The sequence below is a fragment of the Penicillium verrucosum genome (assembly GCF_028828655.1).
Source record: "Penicillium verrucosum strain IBT 35672 chromosome Unknown utg000002l_segment0_segment0, whole genome shotgun sequence".
Taxonomy (NCBI): Eukaryota; Fungi; Ascomycota; class Eurotiomycetes; order Eurotiales; family Aspergillaceae; genus Penicillium; species Penicillium verrucosum.
The window spans coordinates 4,395,029-4,420,332 of record NW_026643211.1 but is presented as its reverse complement, the minus strand read 5'-3'; the positions used below and the strand labels follow the sequence as shown (position 1 = coordinate 4,420,332).

General features: G+C 46.0%; 8 protein-coding genes across 8 annotated transcripts; 4 read left to right on the top strand and 4 right to left on the bottom strand.

Annotated features, from left to right (window-relative positions):
• Nucleotides 1-5,642: 5,642 nt before the first annotated feature.
• N7516_007288 (uncharacterized protein) lies at nt 5,643-6,174 on the bottom strand (the record flags this gene model as incomplete). Its single annotated transcript, XM_057220008.1, has 2 exons — nt 5,643-6,094; nt 6,144-6,174. The coding sequence occupies 2 exons, from the start codon at nt 6,172-6,174 to the stop codon at nt 5,643-5,645; spliced, it is 483 nt and encodes a 160-aa protein (XP_057074099.1).
• A 3,638-nt stretch (nt 6,175-9,812) lies between these two features.
• N7516_007287 (uncharacterized protein) lies at nt 9,813-10,727 on the top strand (the record flags this gene model as incomplete). The annotated part of the gene is made up of 1 exon (XM_057220007.1): nt 9,813-10,727. The coding sequence occupies one exon, from the start codon at nt 9,813-9,815 to the stop codon at nt 10,725-10,727; it is 915 nt and encodes a 304-aa protein (XP_057074098.1).
• Nucleotides 10,728-11,411: 684 nt separating this feature from the next.
• Nucleotides 11,412-14,099, top strand: N7516_007286 (uncharacterized protein; the record flags this gene model as incomplete). The annotated part of the gene is made up of 2 exons (XM_057220006.1): nt 11,412-12,159; nt 12,208-14,099. The coding sequence occupies 2 exons, from the start codon at nt 11,412-11,414 to the stop codon at nt 14,097-14,099; spliced, it is 2,640 nt and encodes an 879-aa protein (XP_057074097.1).
• A 1,584-nt stretch (nt 14,100-15,683) lies between these two features.
• Nucleotides 15,684-16,861, bottom strand: N7516_007285 (uncharacterized protein; the record flags this gene model as incomplete). The annotated part of the gene is made up of 3 exons (XM_057220005.1): nt 15,684-16,031; nt 16,086-16,572; nt 16,626-16,861. 3 exons carry the CDS (start codon nt 16,859-16,861, stop codon nt 15,684-15,686), a joined length of 1,071 nt encoding a protein of 356 aa, XP_057074096.1.
• Nucleotides 16,862-18,200: 1,339 nt separating this feature from the next.
• N7516_007284 (BTB/POZ domain-containing protein) lies at nt 18,201-18,950 on the top strand (the record flags this gene model as incomplete). The annotated part of the gene is made up of 1 exon (XM_057220004.1): nt 18,201-18,950. The coding sequence occupies one exon, from the start codon at nt 18,201-18,203 to the stop codon at nt 18,948-18,950; it is 750 nt and encodes a 249-aa protein (XP_057074095.1).
• A 961-nt stretch (nt 18,951-19,911) lies between these two features.
• N7516_007283 (uncharacterized protein) lies at nt 19,912-20,676 on the bottom strand (the record flags this gene model as incomplete). The annotated part of the gene is made up of 1 exon (XM_057220003.1): nt 19,912-20,676. The coding sequence occupies one exon, from the start codon at nt 20,674-20,676 to the stop codon at nt 19,912-19,914; it is 765 nt and encodes a 254-aa protein (XP_057074094.1).
• Nucleotides 20,677-20,877: 201 nt separating this feature from the next.
• Nucleotides 20,878-21,596, top strand: N7516_007282 (uncharacterized protein; the record flags this gene model as incomplete). Its single annotated transcript, XM_057220002.1, has 2 exons — nt 20,878-21,009; nt 21,057-21,596. The coding sequence occupies 2 exons, from the start codon at nt 20,878-20,880 to the stop codon at nt 21,594-21,596; spliced, it is 672 nt and encodes a 223-aa protein (XP_057074093.1).
• Nucleotides 21,597-23,361: 1,765 nt separating this feature from the next.
• N7516_007281 (uncharacterized protein) lies at nt 23,362-23,682 on the bottom strand (the record flags this gene model as incomplete). The annotated part of the gene is made up of 1 exon (XM_057220001.1): nt 23,362-23,682. The coding sequence occupies one exon, from the start codon at nt 23,680-23,682 to the stop codon at nt 23,362-23,364; it is 321 nt and encodes a 106-aa protein (XP_057074092.1).
• Nucleotides 23,683-25,304: the final 1,622 nt, after the last annotated feature.

Below are 25,304 nucleotides of genomic sequence, written 5' to 3'. Positions count from 1 at the left end.
CTGATGACCGTCATTTTGTTGATCGCAATGTGAGCTTCGTTGATCGCATCCCGAAGGTCAGAGAGCCCTCCGATATGTCTGTATCGGGCTTCTAAGTTGTTTCCGAGATCGCGGATGCAACCTAACCACAATTCATTTTGATCATGGGTACAACCTAACCACAATTCATTTTGGTCATGGGTAGTCTGAAGAGCACGTTGACGTAGTGAGATCGCGTGATGAAGATCTTCTATATTTTCCAATGTGTCATATCGGATTTCCAAATTGAAAGCGAGCTCAACCAAGATATGGAAGAGGGAAGGGGAATCTCTAGTGGCCGTGGCCTCTTCAACTGCTAGGGAAAGGCAACAAATAGCATTGTTGAGATCGGCGGTACTTCCTGTAGAACCAAACCGTCTTCCGAGCCTTTCCCCGAGTTCGAACCAGTACAGTACAAAAGCATTACCATTTGTAATGCCAATTTGTGCAGTACGAGTAAGTTGAATCGCTCGATCAAGGTCAGGTAAAAATCCCGTGGATTTGAATCGAGCTTCGAGTAGTCCCGCCAGAAGATCTAGGCGCATTCTGTACTCAGGGTGGTTGGAAGTAGTCATCTTAGCCGTAAGCCAAAAATAGTCGATCGTTAAGTTGAGATCAACGATATCCTCTGTCAGTTCATATCGTAGATACAGTGACATCCCAAAGTCCTCGAGGAGCTCGGGATTAACAGCGGCCCGAAGTGCTAGAAAGCCAAGCTGAAATGCTTCATCAACATCACCTGTCGGGTTTGTAGGCTCAACTGGAGCGTGGAAACTGCTTTCTAGGGCGTATAAGCGTGGGAAAAGCTGATCACCGCTCGTTTCGCGATGTTGGCTTTGGTCTAGGTGTTGGAATCGAGATTCGAATAACCCCACTAGACGATGTAGGTGCGCTGCATAGTCGGCATAGGAAGTCGTTTTAGTCGCCAGCTGACAGCACTGTACTGCTGTGTTGAGTTCAAGCTCATTGGGACTTTGTGTTTGCTGGTATCGAGCATCCAGCTGCATCCCAAGGTTTTGTAAGAGTGCAGGATTAACAGCGGCCTGAAGCGCTAGAAAGCTAAGCCGAGCTTCTTCATCGATATCACCCGTCGGGTTTATAAACTGATGTTGAGCGTGGGAACTGCTCTCGAGGGCGTCTAACTGTAGGAAAAGCTGATCATCGCTCGTTTTGCGACATAGGATTTGGGCCGGGCAGTGGGACCGGGAATTGAGCAATTTCACTAGACGATGTAGGCGTACTTCATAGTCGAAATGAGTAGGCGTTGTAGTCGCAAGGCGGTAACACTCCATCGCTGCCTCGAGATCATTCGAACTTTGTGTTTGCTGATATCGAGCATCCAGCTGCATTCCAAGGCTCTCTAAGTGGGCGGAATCAATAGCGGTCTGAAGCGCTAGGATACTACGCCAAATTGCTTCATCGATATCACACTCTGCTGAGCTTCTAGATTGATCTTGCGTGCGTCCAAGGGCATCCGAGGGTGCGGGAATCCGGTCATTGCTCATTTTGAGAGATTGGTTTTTGGCTGGGTATTATATGAGACAAGCTTATAGACGGGAATGATCAAAGAAGGTACTTACAATAACAAGTCTTCGCAGCAAGTGATTTTCGAGAAAACAGATTGAACAAAGTTGAGGCCGGAGTCACGGAGTTTGTGGGCAACGATACGGAAGGATTCTCGGGTATGTTGAGAAAAGGGTATGGTGAGCTACCTCAACGTGTGAGATTCGACACATTTATAGTCCACCCTTATTTCGAAAAAGGTGCAAGGTGCAAGGCAAAGGATACGAAGTAGGTATCAGGTCGAAAAAGGTGCAAGGTGCAAGGTGCAAGGTGCAAGGTATCAGGGAACTTACGCCTATTACGCAGCCCTTTAGATCATTGGCTTAATCAACTGATATGACGGGTGGTCTCGACAGGCCGATTCGGGCTCCATAAACAATATAATTTCTATGTAGGGTAAGCATTCCGAGCTATACCGTTGTGGGATTATATGGACCTTCAATAATTGTAAGCATGACTATGTGTTATCCCAAAATTGCTGCTGAGCTTTGCTTTCTTTCAATCTCGTGTCGGTACTTTAAATGCAGGAGTATATAGCAAAGAGCTTTCTTCGATTTAAGGTCCGTTGCCGATTGTTGTAAGACAATCGGATCATCGCTCCTCAAGGGAATGAACTTTATAATCCCATAACTCTCCATAACCCGTGTAACACTAGCTGTCTAAATATGTAGGGCGTGCATTTAAACCCATAACGTTTTAGTATTATATGACTTTTCGCTTTGCCTGAACTTTTCGTGATCTTAACCCTATTCGACTGCCCATAGTCTCGCTGGCTAGACTGGCCATGGGTTTGGGTCCAAATTGCGAGATTTTCGTTTGCTTCTAAGATAAGTTCTGTTAGGAGACACCATTATATCGCAAAGTAGAGCAACAATAATCTCTATGAGTGTTGTATATGAAGCTAAAAAACAGGTAGAACACTATCACAAATTCATATCACGACTTAGAATCAAATATTCATCTCTTTCAATGCTGTATTTCCGTTTAATATAGCGCCACTCATTTGCTCCCACGAGACTCTTTGCAACCCTAAGCTTGTAATGAAGGTTGAGCAGGTGGAGCTTGGACGACGCTTTTCCACGAACGTAGTGACAGCTATAAACATAGCCTTTTCGGTTGTTGTTATATCTGACATAGAACTTCATACAGACAGATCGTGGGGTCCAGACTACACCTTCGTATCTCTCGAAATCAGCAATTTCGCCGAGAATTTGAACGCTTAAGACTGGTCCCTGCAGCTGTGTCATCACTCAAATCTGCATTGTTAGCATTTCTAGAATTCCCCTAAGTAACCCGGCCTTTACTTACAAGACTCTATACGATTGAAATAACCAACTTCTACCGACATACGCTGGATTGGCCTTTTCGACAACCTTTCGAGGGTGCGAGAGTGAATTGGAGTAGAGAAGGGGTCTGGAAGAATAATGACGGTATCACTAATAGAAGATCGAGCCGATTGGGTGGGAGCAGGAGGAATAGTATCTAAATAAGCACGCTTAGTATATACGGAGGAGCACACTGGTGAGATGCATTTTGGGAAGTGGATGCTACCGTGAAATTGTGGCTGCTGGTATCTAGTGTTGGGGTTTATAGCTTCTTCTGTGTTTCTGCCTTTTGTGCTCTGCTCTTCTTGGGTTGCCCCGGTGGACGGCGAATCGTCTTGAATGAATAAAATCCAGCTAGGAAGCAGTCTTCGTATCAATGAAGTTGGAATACAATTCATAGGGGTTCCTTATCAAGCTAATAGCTATTCTGGTAAGATGGGTGTAGAAAGGTTGGCTAGCAGAGCAGCGTCAATGGGTTATTATACTGGCCAATTGATATTTCTTTATCAAAATCCCAACGCGTCGTCAACTTTTCTCTTTATACCAGAAGGAGGGGACTAGAGGTAGCTCCATATGAACAAGTTGTATTTTTCGTTAAAACACCAGCGGGCTACCACTGGGGTTGCTCGCTTCTCGATCTCTTTTGGTGCTAGGAGCGGATACCGCCAGTGTCTTCCACGAATAAGAACTTTTGGTTTGTTTTCCTGCTTGATGATATAGATCAAATGAAATGTAATAGCGAATGAGATATATCGAACAAACAATTACTAATTTGATAAGCCATTCGCATTGGATAAGTCCTACGTCAATATGCTCTACAATTCTACAGAGCACAATTTTACAGAGCCTTAGTACTTTGTATTGATATCACCAGCCCATAGGGTTGGCTGGTGATAGGGTTGACGAAGCTTCTGACTTCGCGGCTTCTTCCCTTTACCAAAATAGGCAAGCGCGCCCCTCTCCCTTCATCCGGTGAATACATGAAGCTTCAGTTCTTAGGCCCACGAGAATGCCGGGGACATCGATGTCGGAAATTCTGTTCTCTTGGTGGGTCCTTTTCCATTGTGCAGTGGCCTTTGGTGACCTTGTTAACACATGGAAATGGCACCGTTTCCTCGCATCCACATCCATATTTGTATGTATATTGACAACACATAATAGATGACTGCCTCACTTGTAAGCCATATTAGCCTGTCGTCTATACACTCTGGGTTGATAACATGGCGAACCTCAATAATCAGGAATTATACAGCAATGCGTTGGTTGCTTCAACGGAGATGTGAGGCTGGAATTATTTAGACGAAGCAAGTCAGGACAGATCCAAAACCAGAGAGCGCAGCCTCTTGTAAGGGTAAACCAACAATAGTGCAAAGGAAAATAATCGAAATAAAAATGTTCGTGTTTCAATCCAGATAAAGGGCAAGGGATATATGTAATATACGAAAGGTTTCTCTTTCTAGATACAGAGCCTATGCTACAACGAATAGGGCTTCAATTAAACTTGAATATCAACCAAGTCTGACTTCTTAAATTACTTTGGTGATGGAGACAGGACCTCCGGCTCCTTAACACCGCCTGTGGTATCGTATGCGGCTTGATCTGAGCTTCGGATGATGATCTTAGTCCCGGCTACTGATATTGTTTTGGTTCTTTTCTAAAGCCGACTAGTTAGCTACCTTTGAAAAAGATGGCTTAGTCACTGCCACGCCCGTATTGTTATTATGCTACCCTTTAATTGAAATTTCCTTCTTCAAATATAGAGACGGAAAGCAACCACTGGTATAGGGTATAGTAGTATAATTATTTGAATCAAAACGCTGTAATTCGGTTTGATTATACTTGTATGTATTAGATGGGGGTCTTAAACGATTAGTCTTTATGTGCCGGAACCTACAGATGATTTTGTAGAGCGAATGGATCGGTATCCACTAGTAATTATGAGAAGAAATAAACTAAGATGTTCTTGAGCTCGTAAGACCGAAGAAGAATCACCTACTAAGAAGAAAGGCCTATTTATCGTTTTCGGTAATTAAGCTTTATTTCTCAACTTTGCTGCAACCTGGCTTGAAGTAACATAAGTGGCCGCGAACTTCTTGCTATTCCTATAGGAGAGAAAGATATACGCTCTTTAGGAACTCCAAAATCCGAAAATGCTTTTTTAAGAAACTACTGCCGGCGGTGGTTCTCGAATCTCTAATTGGACGGTAGGATGGCACGGACCTAGATCTTCTAACCAATAGAATACTGCTGGCGGCTGTTTTGAATTTTCTGTGGTGAAGTTGGCTCTTTACTATAGTACTGGATCAGCAAGGGAATTGCGAGGGGAACCAGGACGCAATTATACCTTGTGGCCGATTTTTAATTACATGTGAGAAGATACATTCTTTCAAGACCCTTGGATACCACCGCACATAAAAGATGCCGATTACAGGTTATATCTCCGATATCTAGTTAAGGCTCTCCAGGTATTAGTCACAACCTTAGATCAGGGAGTCCAATTGGTCGAACACAATAAATGTACACGTGCTAGGGCCAATCAGCACTCATTAATAATTCTGTATTCTCGCCAAGGTAACAAATTAAACATGTAGATTCATTCTAACAAAGACAAACCCCCTTATAACATGCTCGTAGTATTGTATTATTGGCTCCTCACAATACGGACTAGATGAAACATACTTCTGACGAATCCACAGGAATTTTGACATCACCTTGATAGAATACACCACATGCGTCTTAGTATACAATTCGAAAAACTTGGGTGACGTTCGTGACCATATCCAAAGATAATCGCTTGTATGAAACTTTCAGTAGCACTAGGTCATGCCCATGGGAATCCTTTTCTCCGTTGAAGGCAACAGTCATCAGCTTCACCGGGGATTCCCCGTCCCATAAAGCGCATGACCCTTTGAAATAACTCTTGGGATCGATTTTATAACCAACCAGCATAGAAGCTTGGATAAACTTTGCTATGTCGCTCTGGAAAAGGTCCTTGTTGTGGATGTGGTTGTACAATTCCATTGATATCTCGTCCCGTGATAAGTCTTTTCTCGAACGTAACTTGTCAACGGCTCTAACTGCGTATTCGATTTCGTATATCGTCGAAATATCATCTGGCCCATATGTCGCATTGACCAGAGATACCGGTAGAAGTATTGGGGGTTCATTCTGGTTGCGTTTGATAACATCTACTTCGTATTAGCGACAAATTCCAACGTCTATTTGGGTTGCACATACACGCTTGGCCTAGCTCGATCCCAAATGCCATCGTTTGGGTCACTTGGCTGAGTCTAACTTCTTGAGCAATATTGAATAGGATTTTGTAATTGATTTATACATTCCATAGGGAAGAAATATCCTTGACCGCTTCTAGTTGAAAAAAAATAAATCATGAAATTGATTCATAGTTCAATTAAAGCGACCGAATATTGTCATGGTTTCACACTTCGGTGTTTACCAACCCCGAAATGCAGCTTCTTAAATTACAGTTGACGGAGTATATGGCTCGGATTTTCTAATTTATTGGATTTTTTTATAATACTAGGCAGATAAGAATCATACTCATATGATTTTCTTATATGGGAGTTATTACTTGACTTCGCTTCTTAATAGAGGCGGGGTATACGCTAGTTTGATATTGCGCACCAAGGAGACTTCAACGTAGCCCCCCTTAGATACAAATCTCGTCTTTCGAATTAAGCAGGAAAAGGCAGTCACCATCGGGGAATCGCGGCTACCAAAAATATATAATTATACCAACAATTTCCCTCGGATCTCCCTACCACCCCTCCATACTATCATGACGACCAGCGAGCTTATAATATCTCCACTGTAAAGATAGAGGCGGAAATAATAGAAATAAACTGGCTCTAACCAATGGAGACAGTGAAATATGCCGCTTATAGATTGAAGCATACCAGTAGATCTGCGATATCTCCTAATCTAACTCAAGGAGTGGTGAAATCCCCCCATAAAACCTCAATGAACCAGAAATTACACTCCTCCCTCAGAGACACCAGTGCACCTAATCTCAAAGGCAGATCATATCTATAGGCATGTTCTATCTGCCCTCCATTTATCCGAACAAACACATCCGTCTGAATTCGTTTGGCTAGTTTTGCTGCGTATACGTCGATGTCGTCAGCATATTGTATATCCCAATCTAAAAATTGCAACATAGCCTTTCCTGCCGGCCCGTAGAGAGTCGAGTCTGGTGATGTCTTTATCATTCTAGTATAAATATGAGCGATTGAAAACATAATGCCCCGGTTAAGGAATAAATGTTGACAATTTTTCAAAAGTTCTTCGGTACATAGGATAGCAAAATATCTTGCGCCCAATTTTGTAACGACCACAATCGGCACTGTAGTGGTTAGCTAGAGCCCAATCCTATTTGATAAGTCAAACAAACCTTGTGTGTCAGCAACATGGAAAATTGTCCACGCGGGGTTGATATTTGGAAATGGAGGCGTAAATTCCGGGAGATGGAAACCGGGGGATAACACGTCTTCCTTGATAAGAGTGGCGTCGAGTTCTGGCGTGCCAGGTGTTTGGGGGCTGGACTGGTCCATGAAGAAGTTTGCTTTCTGTTTTGAAGAAAGCCGTTCCTACGCCTTTCGAGATAATGTGATCCTGAACCATAGCAAGAAAGAATATCGGACAGCAGATGGGGGCCCCAAACCATTAGACTTTATGTGCCTGAATATGAAGATGATATTGTAGAGTGAATAGATCAGCATCCCGTAGTCATCATAAGAAGACATGAACCAAGATGTTCTTGGGCTCTCGAGACCGAAGAAGAATCACCTGCAAAGAAGACAGGCCTATTCATCCTTTTGGTTATTAATCTTTGTTTTCTCAACTTTGCTACAACCTGGCTGGAAGCATCACAAGTGGACGCGAACTCCTTCCTATTCCTATAGGAGAGATAGGTATACACTCTTTGGGGACTCCAAAATCTGAAGATGCTATGAGAAACTACTGCTGGCAGTGGTTCTCGGATCTCTAATTGGATCTACGCGAGGCGGGATGGGTTAGCACGGACCTAGATCTTCTAGCCAATAGAAACTGCTGGCGGCTGTTTTGAATTTTCTGAGGTGTAGCTAGCTCCTTACCATACTACTGAATCAGCCCTTTTGATGGCTCATGCACCAACGTGCCACTTCATAGCACTGGTCCGTGTCTAAGTGATCTATGATGATGCATCAAGGCCGTGAGGAGTGATTCGGCGTAATTCATGCACCAGCTTTCTATAAGTAGGGGTCTCTGGCATTCGAGTTTGGTATCTATTCAATTTTGCTCTACCGTATCCGCACAATACTCAGATCATTTTTAAACAAGCCTTTCTTATCATCCAAGATGAAGTGTGCAAAGTGCGGTTTCAATAACATAACTCACCCGGAGCCCTTCCCCTGTGAGAAATGCCAAGCAGAAGTTCCAGGGTCTCAAAAGGTCTGATTTCGCTTTCCTTCTTTTCTAAAACTGTCCATAATGTCTGCCTTGTGCATAGCTGAGCTCGATAATACAGACTCTCCAGAACGGGCAGCTTTCGGGCCACGCTATGAATGACGAGGTATCCACGGGACTGCCCCTTTGATGTATCGTGGTACTGGCGAGAGACCTCCTTACTGCAATGATTGATATCATGCTTTGGTCCTTGGGCATCCTATCCACAGTTCATTCTTTACTCTGTCGCACCCTGACCGTGTATGTACTACGTACCTTGCGACAGGCATCTGGCGATAGCCCACAGTCATTCTTTAAGCATGAAATTATTAGCAAATTAAACACCTGATTTCATGAATATCAAATCAATTACACTGTCCTTCTGTATTCGCTTGGTATCGTTGTTGCTGGAGTAATCTACCGGCTGCTGCCCCCTAATGTCGGATCCTTACAACTTGGCAATGCAAATTGACGGAATTCACTGACTCCCGGTATGTGGCCATGTGGTACCTCCAGTTTGATCTCAAATGCTAGCCTCGCAAATGGACAAATAACGTAATTAATACTCATCATTCCATCATGCCCTTAGCTTTGGCACCAACTCTCGGCGTTCGTAAAAGTATTGGATTAGTCAGCCCTAAATAATCCCGTCTCTCGATTGCCCCTGATTTTCCCCAAAAAGACGCTCGATTTTGTCTGACAGAAACAAATCGCCTATATTTAGATATTAATGAATCGGTTGCTACATTGATCATGATGGGAAATGCTGTTTCAGAAACTCCGTGTACACTGTGCAACAGTCTCATTGGCAAAATCCCAATATCTACCAACCGACATAGCCGCTGGCTTAAACATATAGGTCAAGGGCTCAGCGGCATTCATCACATGCATGGGGGGCGGGGGGGGGTCACTTTCAGGTCCTGGAACCTCTTGGTTTAGTTGCTATCTGCCTATTTCCAGCTAATCCCACACAGTTCATAATATGTACCGCACTGGAACCCCTTGGTGAGTGGTATTCATGTATTTAGGACAGGGTTCCCCGCTCAGTCCATGTAGCTCTCCAGTCTAAGGTAAAGCCCCACTTTTACCCTGCGATTTCAAAAAATCAAAATAGTTTCTGGTATCTCACAGCTGGGAAACTTCTGCAGATCTGCATTAATCGAAGGGTCGCAATAGTTCTCACCATGTGAGCTTTCCGCAGCCGAAGCGCGATATGTTTCCCTGTGTGGTTTGAAAGACGCACCGGCACAATTGAAGGTATGCATGGCCCCACCTAGAGGATGATCGAGAGTCACTTAAAATATGTGGAAAGTTGCCAGCGAATGGGATCCCGAACGACAAATCCAATATGCAAACTTAGAGCGGGGCCGTGCTAGTTGCACCAGCACAGGGCAGGGGCGGTGAACAGCTGCCCTCCTCGACTATAACTAACGATAAATCCCTTTTCCCCTTCTACAAAACATGAATTTCTCAGCTTTCCCCACGATGTCTGAAGAATCATCTAAAGGTTGCATCGCATGTGGTTGGACGCTCGATCAGCAAGAGCAGTGCTTTTACTCGAGCCATGTCAAACTCTTCTATGGTGCAAGTAGGCGGGGAGTGTGGTCGATCGGGTCTGATGTTATTTTAAAAGAACGCCCTGACGAAGGCCCGAAAACCGAAGTGATCACCCTGAATCACCTTACATCCTACTCCAATATCCCGGTTCCAAAGATCCTACGTGACTGGGTTGACGGCAACGGGCGATACTTTGTACTTCAAGAGCGGATACAAGGCCAAACGCTCGAGAAGGCCTGGTCTTCGTTATCAAAATCTCAGAAAATGGATATCGCAGATGATGTTATTAGAATTCGAAAGCAGCTTCGATCCTTTAGGTCAATATCTATACAAAGTATTGATCAAAGTCCTTGTTTTCCGGGTCTACTCTTTTCTGACCGCGAGCCACACGGACCTTTTCACTCCGACAACGAACTCTGGGATGCTATAAGCCTTACTCTCCACGATCCACCTACCAGATTGTTCCCTCAACGAGCCCTAAACAATCTGAAGAAACGTCTGCCTAAATGTGAACCCTACGTTCTGACTCATTGTGATCTTAATTTGGGCAATATCATGGTGAAAGACGGAGGGCTGGCTGGGATTCTTGATTGGGAATTTGCTGCATATTATCCTGTATGGTATGAATACGTCTCGGCCTCTTGGGGGTGGACAGAGGAGGACGCCGAGTGGAAAAGGATTCTACGAGAGCGTATGGGTGTACATGGCGAAGGATATGATGATGCGAAGGATTTCTGGACTGATCTGCGTCATCTGAGAAAATACCCGAATTTGGATGAAAAGGGCCGAGAAGTTTTGGATAGGTTGTCTTCGTATTAATGGCAAAGGGACAGAAATAGAGATTCTACCCGAATTAAGCAAATGTACTAGCGTTAATACAATGACGTTTTGGTTGTGATAAATGAGACATCCGCCTTGTTTATCCAGGGCCCTTTTTCTAGATAGATCAGCCTTCTTCCTCAGCTATTCATTAATCATGATCTTTTCTCCCCGAGCTTTGCTATCACTTGGGCGAGGGAGATGATAACCTTGTATGGAAACAGGGGTATCAGCGGGCTGATGTACGGCCGGCAGTCTAGTGGGCTGCGAACGCTTTGGTCCCCCAATACACCCAATCACCGGCGCGTTGAGCTTCCACATCACGCATCACATGGTGCCTTTGCTCTCTGGTCTTTGCTAAGGGGCATGGGTCTAACAGGGTTCTCCTCCCAGACTACACGTAAGGTGCATGAGTTCTCTCCAATTTATCTTCTTGTGTACATTTCAGTACGCCCGTCTGACTTAAGATACCCCTGACAACCAACAAAAGCCAGGTACATTCTTATAACCACACTCAAGCAGAATGGATATATCTTCGGCTCTTGAATTACTTCGGAATGCCCCTAGCCAATCTTTAAAAGATCACAGAAATGAAGCCGTTGCGGCTCTTCGAGAAATTGAAGCGCGTCTGAGAGATTTTGATTCCCCACAGTGAGATCCATCCTTCCTCAAACCTTCACGGCGATGTTTAATATATCTGATAGTCATGAAGCCGTGCACGAGGCCTCTTCCGTCGAGCAACCCGCCGTAAGTAGCCCGACCAAATCGACAAAGCTTCTAAATGCCTTGAACAAAGTCTCAACTTGGGTGTGGGAATCCATTCATCTTCAACCAAAAGACGTCTTAAATATCAAACGCCCACGTGTCCGTGATAGGAGGCTTGCCGATGTCCGCAGAGTTGAGGGGGATCACAAGGCTGAAGAAAAGTACAAATTATTGAGGGCTCTGGCTCAGAGGTCGCTTGCTCTCCAGGGTGAGAAGTCTGGCTATCTGGATATTGAAAGGTTATGTGAGATTGTATCTTCCAGGGGAAAGAAAAGAGTCAACATTGGACGTCAGGGCAAGATTTCCAAATATGTGACATATGAACTGGCTATCGAGGAGGAAGATGCATCATTTGCCATCAGAGCAATACAAGCTGGCATGAGACAGTTAGTGATGGAACGACTGCTTAAAGAAAGGCTTGGCGATGGGGGGCAATGTTGCACTGCATCGGGAATATCTGCCTTCACAGCTCTTACCGTCACACCTTTCAGGTACCTCAACTACGGGGAAATTCCAGAGTTTCTGGATAATTTGCTCCAGTTAACTTCAATGGATTTGTCGGTCAAGGAGGACGAGCAGGAGATAGACCATTCTTCGCGACCCTCCATTGCAGATATTATTAAGAAAACTTCAGTATGGTACGACCAGCTGCAGACATATTACAATAGTAAGTCTGATGGTGTCGGTATCAACTTTTGACTGATATTCTCCTTAGAAGTCGTTGATATCCGGGCAGACTTGGAAAACTACCAAACGAACAAGCGGATGCGTATGCAAATCAGCTCTTCGGCCTGTGACCATATACCTAAGCCCAATGGACAATCTCAGCTGTCGGGCCGGCTTATTACACCTAAGCAAGCTACAATACAATGTGCTATTAGATCACCTTCGCCTTGCCTCGGCGAAAATGGAAATATTCACTTCCGATGCACTGGTTCAGAAGGAAGTTCGGGTTCATTTGAAGAAGAGTTTGACACCCCTGAGTCAAATCTTTCAGATTCTTCCCAGGACATAGGCCCAGAAACCACAGATGCTGAGTGCACTTCTAACATTACAACCCAAATACGCAAATCACTATCAGCCCGAATCGCTCGAAGTGGCACCAGCCATTCCTGGTCAAGCATGCCAGAAATGACCGCGTGGGCTGATGTACCACTGATAGAACCAGCACCACTCCAAGCACTCCAACCTGATTCTAGTAATTCTTGGGCGAATTTACCCGCCATGGCAGTAGGCCATGTTCCCAATACTCGCCCTTTAATCAATGATATCCCTCAACCCGATGCCAGTGACGCCTGGGCAGATTCAACCGCGATGATAGCAGGCCACGTTCTGTCCAACCGTCCTTTGTTGGAAATCCCTCAACCCGATGCTAGCGATGCCTGGGCGAATTCGACCGCGATGGCAGCAGACCATGTTCTGTCCAACTGTCCTTTGTTAGATATCCCTCAGCCCGATGCCAGTGACGCCTGGGCGAATTCAACCGTGATGGCAGCAGGCCACGTTTCATCCAGCCGTTCTTTGTTCAACAACGTCCCTCAGCCCGATGCCAGTGACGCCTGGGCGAATTCAACCGCGATAGCAGCAGACCATGTTCTGTCCAACCGTCCTTTATTCGAGATCCCTCAACCCGATGCCAGTGACGCCTGGGCGAATTCAACCGCGATGGCAGCAGACCATGTTCTGTCCAACCGTCCTTTGTTAGACATCCCTCAGCCCGATGCCAGTGACGCCTGGGCGAGTTCAACCGTGATGGCAGCAGGCCACGTTCCATCCAGCCGTTCTTTGTTCAACGACGTCCCTCAGCCCGATGCCAGTGACGCCTGGGCGAATTCAACCGCGATGGCAGCAGACCATGTTCTGTCCAACCGTCCTTTATTCGAGATCCCTCAACCCGATGCCAGTGACGCCTGGGCGAATTCAACCGCGATGGCAGCAGACCATGTTCTGTCCAACCGTCCTTTGTTAGGCATCCCTCAGCCCGATGCCAGTGACGCCTGGGCGAATTCGACCGCGATAGCAGCAGACCATGTTCTGTCCAACCGTCCTTTGTTAGACATCCCTCAGCCCGATGCCAGTGACGCCTGGGCGAATTCAACCGCGATAGCAGCAGACCACGTTCCATCCAACCGTCACTTTTTCCCTCAACCCAATTCCAGCGATGCCTGGGTAAATCCCTATACCCAGATGCTTGAGAACACATCTCTCGACCTATGTATGAACAATGTTCCTTATTCTGGTGCTAGTGACGCGGAAGTACCAAAAACATCAACAGTTCAAGCACCTCAAACTAGTTGCAGCAACTCCTGGGCAAATTCGGCCGGAATAGCGGCAGTCCAGTTTGTTTCCAATCGTCGCAATGTTCCCCATCCTGGTGCTAGTGACGCCTGGTCTGTTGTATCTGCGACGGACTCAGCACTAACGCAAACCTCTCATTCTGATTCCAACGCTCCTTGGGCGAATGGGGCAGACGTGACATCAGTCCAGCACCCTGCGGAAGTGCCAGGAGTCACTAAGAAAACACAACCCATGACTGGTGGGTCTTCGTTGCAACCTCGAGATCAATCAAAAAGTCGGCAATATTCTCGCGTGGTGATGGTGAATTGACTTTCATTTTGTTTTCTGTCAGGCCAGATACATGAGACATGTAGTAATAAAAGTATATATACAAGAACAAATTGCCTCCAAAGCCAACGGTCAATTAGTCATACAAAATAGTATCAAATTGTGCTTAACAGAATAAACAACGATGTACCCCCTCCTTCTTCGGTCAACTGCATTTCACTATCACCGGAAACAACAACATAATCTCCAGGCGATAATGAACCTTGGTTTATTTTGGGAAATCCATTATTATGATCCATGTATTCCAGCCCAACAATCACTAAGTGCTTTCCAGGAAATGGTGGATCGAGCTTCCCTGCCCTTTTTGTCCAAACGACAGGATAGTAATCCACTACGGCACGCCAAGGGTCGTCGGGAAAGGTGATGCCGGTTTCGCTGGTAATTGACTGCAATTTTGCTTTATCCTTCAAGATGACTTAGTATTCACATTCTCATCTGGGGCACTGAGGCATACTTCGAGCAAGCATTCCACGACAGGGCGCACATCCTCTTTGCTCCTTGGTGAGACGAAGAGCCAAGGGTATCGATCATGAGATGTCCGCGTTATCTGTGATCTGACTTTAGCAGCTGCAACAGCAGCTGCATTCTCTAATGGCGACGTATACGGCATAACGAGAAAATCCGAAGGGGATATTTGGCGCAGTCTGAGGTTCTTCTAAGAAATCGTCGAGTCCAGTTGAAAAACAGTTGTGGAATATTCGGGTTGAAGGCACGATTTGAACAATGTAGTTAGGTTGTGAGAAAGTGGGCGAATGCCTGAGGGGTGATGGCGGGGATTGAAGCGAAAGTCGGGCAGTCATGCGGTAGTGTTGATCACATGATAATATCACATGATAGTATCACATGATAGTATCACATGACCAAAATGAAACTCACCCTAACAAAGTGATGACAGAATGCGAAGGAGGGATAAAGCTTCAATCAGAAAAGTGATGTCTAATGCATTGATAATTAAATAACATTTACCTTTCCCTCGATCTTGGACGTGGCCTCTAAGAGGAATGATTGGCACTACCCAGCTTCCCTTGCTTCTCACCCCGACAAAGGCAATTGTTCACTATATGCTTCGACTAAGTATACGACAGAAGAGAGCAAATGGTTCAAAGGCTATTGTCAGGATTTCTCGTTCGTAACTTAGCTTTAGCAACTCTCTGCTCAATCCAACCTCACATTACACAATGCACTTCGACGTCTCCGTAGACCTCTCTCCTCACAGCTATCCACTATACCAGTCAACCTCCACCTTGTGATGGAAAAGAAGACACCATCCTCATCACGAGCTCCGTGGGCGTATTGATCCAATCTACTAAGTGCCTAGTATCATGATAAATGCTGCGCCAAGAACAAGCTGCGGTAACGCCTAAGGAGGCACACTAAGCATGCACGACCAACCATAAAACCGAGGCATAGTCCCCTCGTCCATCTTGCTCGTCTCTCGACCAGTTCACTAAGTGGGATCCTACCAAGCTCTCATCCTCCGCATACGAGCCTGTCTTAACCTTATCGACACCAACGCACTTCTCGATCTCGTCCACGTGGTGCAGGGCCAGCTTTGGGTTGGCATATTCACTGCGACGAGTCCGGACAAAAGTCGCTGCTGAAACGTCCACGTTTACTTTCTCTGTTCTTCTCGACTGATCCTTCCTCTTCTGAACTTGGATGCTCCGGAGGAGTTTGAGGCCGACGACGCTTTCCCGCACCCGGCCGTAGTCGATTGGTAGAACCTTGCTGAAGTGTCTGCGCTCTCTGTTCTTCTTCAGCGCGTGAGAGAAAGTCACATAGCTGTCTCGATGTTATCGTGAATTCTCGATCGAGCCTTATATACTCTCGCGAGAGGTCCTCGGTCCCGAAGTCCCATAATGATAGTCGGAGCGTCGTTGCCTCAACTGGAAGTCCAGAATCTGTCCGAAATGGCTATAGATGTTAGCATATAATTTTCAAGAAGACTGGCGCGCAAAGGGAATGTACCAGAGCCTCGATCACAGCGGTCGCCTGAAGCTCCTCTATACCATCCACGGTCGTATATGTTGGTCGCCATACGGTGATAGTCGCTTTCTTAGACCCTTTATAATCAACATCGAGGGCAATCACGGCGTTCACGCTTCCATCGGTGTTTAGGATGTACTCGTCTGCTAAGTGCGAAACGCGTTGACTTTTTTGCGAATAGCATACCTCAATAATAACACCTGGATAGCGTGCCCGCCGGTGCTTAAAAGATGCATCTGGTTCCCGTTTGGAATAACTCTGCTTTCCATCCCTTATCTCATCAGGTATTATAATTCGGGAAGTGGCAAGGTGAACGACCTCATTCGCAAAACTAGCGGAGGGGTCTTCGCTTCGTTGGAACTGCTTTAGTTGCCGTGAAATCTCCTCGACTATCTTTGCACAGAAAACATCATGGAGAGGACTTGGCATTCGGATAGTTAGGTAGGAACGACAAGGGTCGTAGTCGTACCTATAATACAGCTGAATAAATGCCTTAAAATAGCGTCGCTTAGTAGTACTCACCTAACTTTGTCTTCGATATATCCTCGGAGAGAGTCGTCCCCATCTAGGACATGTAAAACTTCCGTATATTCGTCTAAAGCGAGCCGGTGCTGCCACCAAAACTGTGGCCTATGGCCTGCACGATGGAGCTTGAAGTAGTTTAGTACGCGTTGAGTGGTTTTCGACTTTTCTTTGGTAAGCGGCGGTGTTAGGGGAGACTCAAGGAAACTCCCCGGTGGAGTAATTTCAGTCGCCATGAGAGGTGTCCATATCCTTAGGAGATAGGTTGTTTATGTGGCAGATAAGAGGACAAGCAGTTAGTATCACGTGTTGATAAGATAGGCAGATGTCATATGCCTAGGCCCTCAGGTGACTACAGCTCGGGTCATCGATTAACTCAGAGGTCAGGTCACCATTTAGCACATGACTGTTTATGTCACCTGACATTCAGTGACCCGACCTCTGAATTCTTCATACAGTAGAATTCGAAATCAGTTTTAACTCTAAACTCTTACTTTTTATGCCCCGGACCCTAAGTGGAGACACGCTAATCTAATTTTAGCTCTTCCCCTGTTAATCCATGTAGGGCTGTATTGTATTCACTGGTAAAAGTTGTCACGAATAATATGCGATTTACTGTATCTATGAAAATGTGAGGATCGTTTGTGCATTGCTGTAATTAAATCACGATCTCATCACTATTTAGACATCCAATTTCATGATACATTCCAAAATCTCGTTGCTTGCTTCCTAGTCGCCTGCAACTTGATTCACTTTTAAATCAGTGCCTTCGCCACTTTCCATGTGTGCTATGATGCTTAATTCAATTTTCAAAATTATCGGTCTCATGTTGAAGAATTTGCACTCGCTGATTTATGATCTGACTGTGCATTGTCTCCAGAGGATTTTGAAGATGCGCTGCCTCCCCCGGAATTTGCAGAAAAGTGTGAAGCGACAGATCGATCACCGGCTGACTGAGCACGGGATGCGAAACTATTTGACGACATGTCACCGCCAGATCGAGCCTAGAAGAAAGGTTGGTCTCGCTCGAGAAAAGGATATGACGAGCCGCAATTTAATTACCTGGGATGACTGAATTCTGGACGAATCTGACTTCGTCATAGAATGCGAATGCGAAGGCATTTTAGTATAGTCGCAAATTTGTTGATCCTGCGTTATGTTACCCCCAAGACCGCAAGAGCGTACATTGCGTTATGTACTGCATATTTATGTTCAAACCCCTGGGCTGTCAAAGATGAGTGGTTGTGTCATGTGGGCCTCGCCACTTCTACCCCAATGTGCTCCTTGGTTATTCGACTTTCGTTGACGTCAAATAATTTAGTAAATTCGTGTTTAGAACAGCCGCATATCGATGTGATGACGAATGTGTCGTCGAAATTTACTTAGTGATGACGAGTTGACCTCTGTTAAAAACATTTCGTCTAGCGTTTCCCTAAGAAGATACTGGTGGCGTAAACTTTCTTTCTTCAAACTTTTGCACCACGCGCGACCAACTAGCTCATTGAGTTCAGCCCGATAATGAAGCCCAGTAAGGCGCTCACTTTCCAGGAGTATGACTAACTAGTCAATATCGAAATGAGTAAATCGCTAATGAGAATCAGATTTCTAGGTTCGGATACTGTCGAGCTTTACACTCCAACAAGCTCTGAGTCATGGAAGATTCACCGGAAGCTTGTGGTATCAAAATGCAAAGCTTTGGAATCAGCATTTACTCAGAACTTCTCGGAGCGCACTTCTGGGCAATACACCTTCAAGGAAACAACCCATGACACTGTTGCACGGTTCATTGAATGGACGTATAGGGGTGATTACTCGGAGGATGAGCTCACGCCTATGGACGTACCCCACGCAGAGAAGCCTGATCCCAATTCCCCTCAGTCAGGGCTTACGAGCGACGAAAACAAAACTTTGCAGGCACATACCCCCTTATGCCATCTAAGAGTCTACATCTTTAGTGACACTTATTTGGTCAGTGAACTCAAAGACCTGTCATTTGAGAAGTTCACAGCGGTTGTGAGAGACATAGGAAGACCAAAGAATCTGGATGAACAGCTTGCGGTCATTGATTGTCTGTCGTTGGCATTTTCGAAGTTGCCCCTCCACGATAAGCTTCCTGCATGGCTGGCTCAATATGCTGCTTGGTGCCTAGAAAACTTACGACTTCAGACCAAGTTCCATGAGTTGCTCCAAGCCATCCCATCACTAAGTTATCGCATGATGGATACTTTAAACCCGGCTAAAGAGGCTCCTTGGGATGTCAAACCCTTCAAATACCGCGTCCCCTCCTACGATGCCAGCGGTTTGTTTGAGGACAACGACTACTGAGATGAGAGAAATGGGAGGGTATTACGATCTTTACTTGCTAATTATCAAGTTCTATCACTTCGTTCAAGAATGAAATGATCTTTATGGGAAGGGGTGAGCGGGCGCGCTAGTTTCAAACGCATTACATTTCGTGGGTGGGGGAGAACATTGTGAGTACTGTTCCCATGGCTTGAATTCATGAGCTCGTGGGAAATAACCATACAATAGTGGTAGGAACTGCCATACGTACTAAAATTTTTCGTGCCTCTGGGGGTCTATCAGCATGACTGGACGGGCGATGTTGGCGTTCACAAGAAGCCCAATGCCGATTCGACATTACGATAGTAAAGGAGGGCTATAGGGAGCAAAAACGAAAACTATGTAGCAAGCGTATAACATTTTCCCGTAAAATACATTTAGCTGTGTCTTAGTACAGTATTGTAAAGTACACCCACCAGTTTAGAAAGCGGTCTGGAAGGCGGCGTCTTTGCTTCATATCCAATCAGAACTCACAACTGTCGGATTTATTTTCCGGGAATCAAGTCACAAGTATAGCTGATTTCGAATACTACTGTATGGATAACACATTCTTTCATCATTCGGAGAGAATTGAACAGATGTGCCTAAGAGCAGGGGTTATATTAGTATATCTACCTCCATATTCACCTGATTTTAACCCGGTTGAAGAGCTCTTGGCAGAGCTAAAGGCGTTCGTCAAGCAAAATTGGAAATTATTTGAGGACGACCCTAGTCAAGGCTTCTGCGGGTTATTGGAATGGTGTGTTGACACTGTGGGTGCGCGAGAGAAAAGCGCCAAAGGCCATTTCCGACATGCAGGCCTGACGACCGAGGAGCTAGGACGTTGAGAAGGACGATAATGCACGATGTCGAACAAGCTCTACATTACAGTATTCATAGAGATTATCATATATATATAGAGTAAATAACTTCGAAAGCTAAGCAAACATCCTGTCGAGATCTGCTATGCATTTAGAAACCAAGTCGCATCTTCCGCTGCAAGCATTCCGAGGTACCATAAAGCCAGGAGTACCGATAATTCTCCTACACCTCCACCTCTCCAGGGCACAGCAGTGGAGACCGCCAGGCGACCACTTCCCTCTAAACGCTTGATAGCAACAAGCTCCGTATTCGTCAGAATATAGCCGTACCGGGCATTATGCTGGCGCATGTAGAAATTAACCTGAGCCAAGACTTGCTTGTATTCACGCTGTTCTGCCAAAGTCTGGGAATACCGCCATGAAGCCTGCCATTTCCAGGATACCTTCAAGTCCCCTGGAGCTCGGTTGGAACTCGAAGCAGCACCGACCGCTATGAAAGCAGTATCGGGTCGAAACAGATCTATTATAGACGCCGCACTTCCTCCATCGAACGTGACTGGCGAGAGTCGTCGCGTCGCAAGTTCGGATGCAAGTTGCTCGAAAGCAGCCCGAAGGGACCGCCTTATACGGGGTAAAATTAGTTCAGCAAATCGTAGCTGAAACTGAGGCTCGTCTCTTATTGCTGCAGGTGGAGATGCGATGGGATCGGACTGAATCTGTTTCGATCGCAACGGAACACCATATCGCTGGATGATTGTGGAGTAGTTGAATTCAGGCCAAGAAACTACCTGGGTGATATCCGCTGCACCATAGCGAGGATTTGTCGTATTGCGAGATGGGGCAGTGCCACCTACGGGAATCGGCGGAAGGCCAACGGAAAGGTAATCCAGCAGAGTTTGGAGTACCATTTCAACGTATGTGCTCTTATCTAATATTCGCGGTCATTCAGGATCCATGGTTGAAATCCCGCCCGGAAGATGCGGGGTAGATTTCGGTTAGATAGTTCTTCCGCTATTCCGCTCGTTCTGGCTTCCTCACGTGAATTTGTTCGTAATCAGTCAGGGAGCTGGCCGAAGTCGACCACACCTCGGTAGGTTCTTAAAACAACAATGCGCCCCAGCAATCAAGGCTCGCTGGATGTTGTCCCTGCCAACATACGGATTGTTAGAGAAATAGATCGTTCCGATGCGTCTTCAGTGTTTGAGATAGAACTCGAAGGGCGGAAATATGCTATGAAACTTGTAAGTAGTCTCAGCTACTTGCTCTTGGCTTGTTACTAACGACTCAGTTTCACGACAACGGGGATCCAGGATTTGCCGAGAATGGTCGAGACCTGAACCGATTCCGCTGCGAACTAAACGCCTACATGAATCTTCGGGAACACGGTGTCTGCGAGAGAGGATTAGTCCCATACTTCTACGGCCACATTGATCGAATCGACCCTACCGCGTTCTATCCAGCTTTTCAACATTTCGCGCACGATAAATATCACCCCAAAGCAATACTACTCGAATACCTTCCGAATGCCGAAAGTTTGAATTGCGAAAACTATTCTGAGGCGTGTTATCGCAAAGCAATAGAGGGCATGAAGCAGATACACGCTGCTCACGTTCACCACCGAGATATATACCCCAAAAATATACTCGTTGTTCCAGGCGTTCAAAAGCGGATGGTATGGGTCGATTTCGACGTCGCAACTACGTTTTCGATTGAGGGGCCAGATGAACAGCGGTTGAGTGAAGAAGAAGATACGCTTGTTGCAGAGTTTGGGGAATTCTTGGTTTGTCCAGCTCTGGCTCCTGTCATGTGGATGAAACTAACTACCTGATTATCTAGCGAGCAGACCAAAGGCAGGGGCTCTGTAAGAATACCAAGTGGTATTAGTGCATTTAAGCTAGATGAAAGGAAACCATTGAAGGTTGAACTAGCAATTTTCTGATACTTCTTCGATTTTCAAGCCTGCGTGCCGAAAATGACCTCTAGCACTCTCTTCTTTTGCACCGACCACATTAATACACCATCCAAGAAAGGCATCAAAGCCTTGATCGGGGTCTACTTCATAATAACTCCAGTTTCGTTTAATAAAGGCTTTGAGTTCAGCGAAAAACTCTTCAATCGGATTCAAGTCCGGCGAGTAGGGTGGCAGATAGACCAATTTTACTCCTGCATCCACACACATCTGCGTTATCCGCTCTGAATGATGAAACGAGGCGTTATCCATAACCAGAACAGATTTAGGTTCGGGCCATCTTCCGCAGTGCTGAAGAAGCTGCGCTATGAAGTCCTCGAACACGGTGGCATCTGTGGACCCGCGGAAGACACGCGAGAAAACAATTCTATCCTAGGTATACGTAGGCAGTATCTGATATCGCTGGTCGCGGTGAAACTGTGATACCTACATAGGGGACACACTAAGTAGTGACTAGCCTATGCGCCTGAACCCAACCCTTTTATTATATCCGGATTTATCTACGTAAACCAGCTGATAGGACTGAAAATCCGATGAATTATGTAGATACCATTCTCGTAAATCGGCATTTCGCTCCCTCGCTTGCTGCCGAGTGCACTTTTTAGACCAACTGTTGGCAACAAGGGCTCGTCTGATGCTGGAGGTTGTGACTAGGGTGCGGAATTCATCCCAGAGGAAAACAGCCATCTCATCGAGGTATAAGCCGGGGTTTTCAGACAGGTGTTCGCAGAGGGCTTCGATCATCAGTGGCGTTACAGTCCGTTTCCGTCCTATACGAGTTGGGGTTGCATGCACACTTCCAAATTGCCGTAAGTTTGCGCGAATATTTATAATCGTAGCCTGGCTGCATTCTGCTTCTTCAGCCATTTTAGATGTGCCAAGTGACTGGCTCTCTATCATGTCGCGGATGAGATGTAGCTTGGATGGTGGAAGCCTCGGAGCCATTTTGTGAGGTCGAGTATGACGTTCTAGAGAGATAGTCGGGTGAAGATGCCTCCTGCTTGAAGTGGGTGGGTATGGCAGAGAATTACCATTGTATGGCATTTACGAGTAAGATACAGTGATATTCGAAATCAGTTTTAACTCAATTCTCATACTCTTTACCTCCCAAGGACCCGCCCCACACTCTAGTCCATATTAGGAAACCATTCCGCCAACCTCACATTTGCCCATGTATCTTTGACGAGTCAGTGTAAATTAAAGTAACCTCATTTCTTGACAATCCCACAACCCATCACAGCTACGCCACGAGGGCCGCCTAATACTGCAAATAGCAACAAGGCCACGACAGGCTTTACCAGGTGAGGCTCAATGTTCATCATTCGGGCAGTTTGGAAGAATCTCAGGGATCAATCAACATATATCTTTGTAGTAAATATAGCCTGCATATTGCTTTTCATTGCGAGGTGTCAGGGCAAATGAAATACATCCATTCATGCGTCTATACCAGCGGCAACAACGTATATCATAAGTATGTACGATATTGCACACTGAAACTTTCCACGGCATTCAAAGTTCAAAGTTGGTCCGGCCCTAGTGCTTTCTGGTACCCGGCTAGCGCCCGCCTAACCATTTGCTCGGCCTCATCTGGCTTTCCTCAGGCTCTAAGCACTATCCCGAGGCATTAGGCAGCGTGGAGCGTTGCAATGTGGTCCGGCCCTAGCGTTTTGTCGTACCTAGCTAGCGCCCACCTGATCATTTGCTCGGCCTCGTCTGGTTTTCCTTGGTCGCTGAATAGTATCCCGAGGCAGAGCGCAGTGTCGAGAGTTGAAATGTTGTCCATTCCTAGCGCTTTTCCGTACTCGGCCAGCGCCCACCTGAACATTCGCTCGGCCTCATTTAATTTGCCTTGGTCGCTAAGCACTATCCCGAGGGTTTGGGCGGCGTCAACGATTGAAATGTGATCCAGGTCCAGCATTTGCTCATACCCAAATAATGCCTGCATAAGTGTTTGGTCAACAGCGGTAAGCCGAGTTTATTGTATTGGTAGTTGAGGCTTGGTCGGGGCGATTAGGGGAAATTGTTGTCTGGGTAGCCCGGGCCTGGTGTGCTGGAATTGTTTGTAGAGGTAAAAAAATATCACCGCAAGATTTTATGACTTATCACAGACGCGCCAAGAACCTAACGCGCTCTTACAGGCACACATCGACGATTGATTGGCCAATGAGATGTGATTGCTCATGCATTAGAATGACTCCACGTGATATAACTGCTGAGAGGAACCCTTGGTGCTTACCGAGAGGGAATTAACGCCCGGCAAATTGATACGCCCCCACCCCTGGAGACCACCACTGACCTCACTCAGGAACAAGAGCCATAATTGACAGTCGGAAATATAATTAGAGACTTCTTTGCCTTTTCAGACCTACGCGGCCGAGTAGACCTTGCCAACTCCTAGACTGCGACATTGCCCGTCCATGGGCATTTTGAAAATTGACGCCCATCGCCCATCATTATGCAATATTAAGACGCTAGAAGTGTATCCACCTTAATGGGCATTGTCGCAGTCTACCAACTCCCATGGGACCAAAAAAGGTTGGTCCCATGTCCTGGTCTCACGCGAGCATAACTTTGCCAAGGATTTTCTATTTCGGCTGTATAAATCTGCTAGGTAATCAGGTAAATCTTTAATTATAGAAGGAATTTCTATATAACTTGTATGTCACGTTTTTCTGTATGTTTGCATTGTTTACAGTCCCATGAGAGCGGACTAATTGTGACTCCCATATCTTGGCACTCCCATGCAAGGCTGGCGGGAATATATCCGAATAAGGACTAGTGCGCTTGAGGTGGGGCCTCGGGAGGGAAAGAGAGTGAGACCTGAGTTAAAACTGATTTCGAATATCACTGTACTACCTATTTCAAAACATTACCTTTACCGCTTCCTTAACTCATTATTGTCTTATTGAGTTTTATTAAGGCGGATTGACCCTCCCCTCCCCTCCCCTAACCTTCTATGTAGGTGAATGCTTAGTCACGATTATGTGCTAGTTACCTATTTGCACTGGGATACTTTATATGTGTAAGCATGGGCAAATCAGAAGGGCTGTAGCGAGTCTCCAAGGCGACAAAGCCACAACAACGAATTAACTGAAGACATAGTGTCTCTTTTGGGCTGTATGCAGATGCCAAGGATCGAAACGTTTCAGGTTCAACTTGTAATCCAATCATATCACGCCTCCGTGTCACTATAGGAGGTCAGTGCGGGCATCACGCTACCAAGGGTGATTCTCACCCGCTTGTCAGCCCGGTTCTCACCCTGTCTATAACACACTCACCCTTCTCACCCCTGGTCGCGCGACCGTAAAGCGGCGCTCACCCATTTCTCACCCAGGCGACACCCACCGAACTATTGACCGTACTTAAGCCACACGCCGGTGAGTTAGTAGTTGGGTGGGTGACCACCAGCGAATCCTCACTGTTGTATGTTTTTGTTTTAGTTATTATATAAAAGTCCCTCTTGCCGCCGTCCTCGGAGCTAGAATAGAATATAGCTGGGCGACGAGGCGCCATCTAGAACACTAAGTCGTTTTGGCATATGCACACGGCTGACTTTCCATGGTCCAA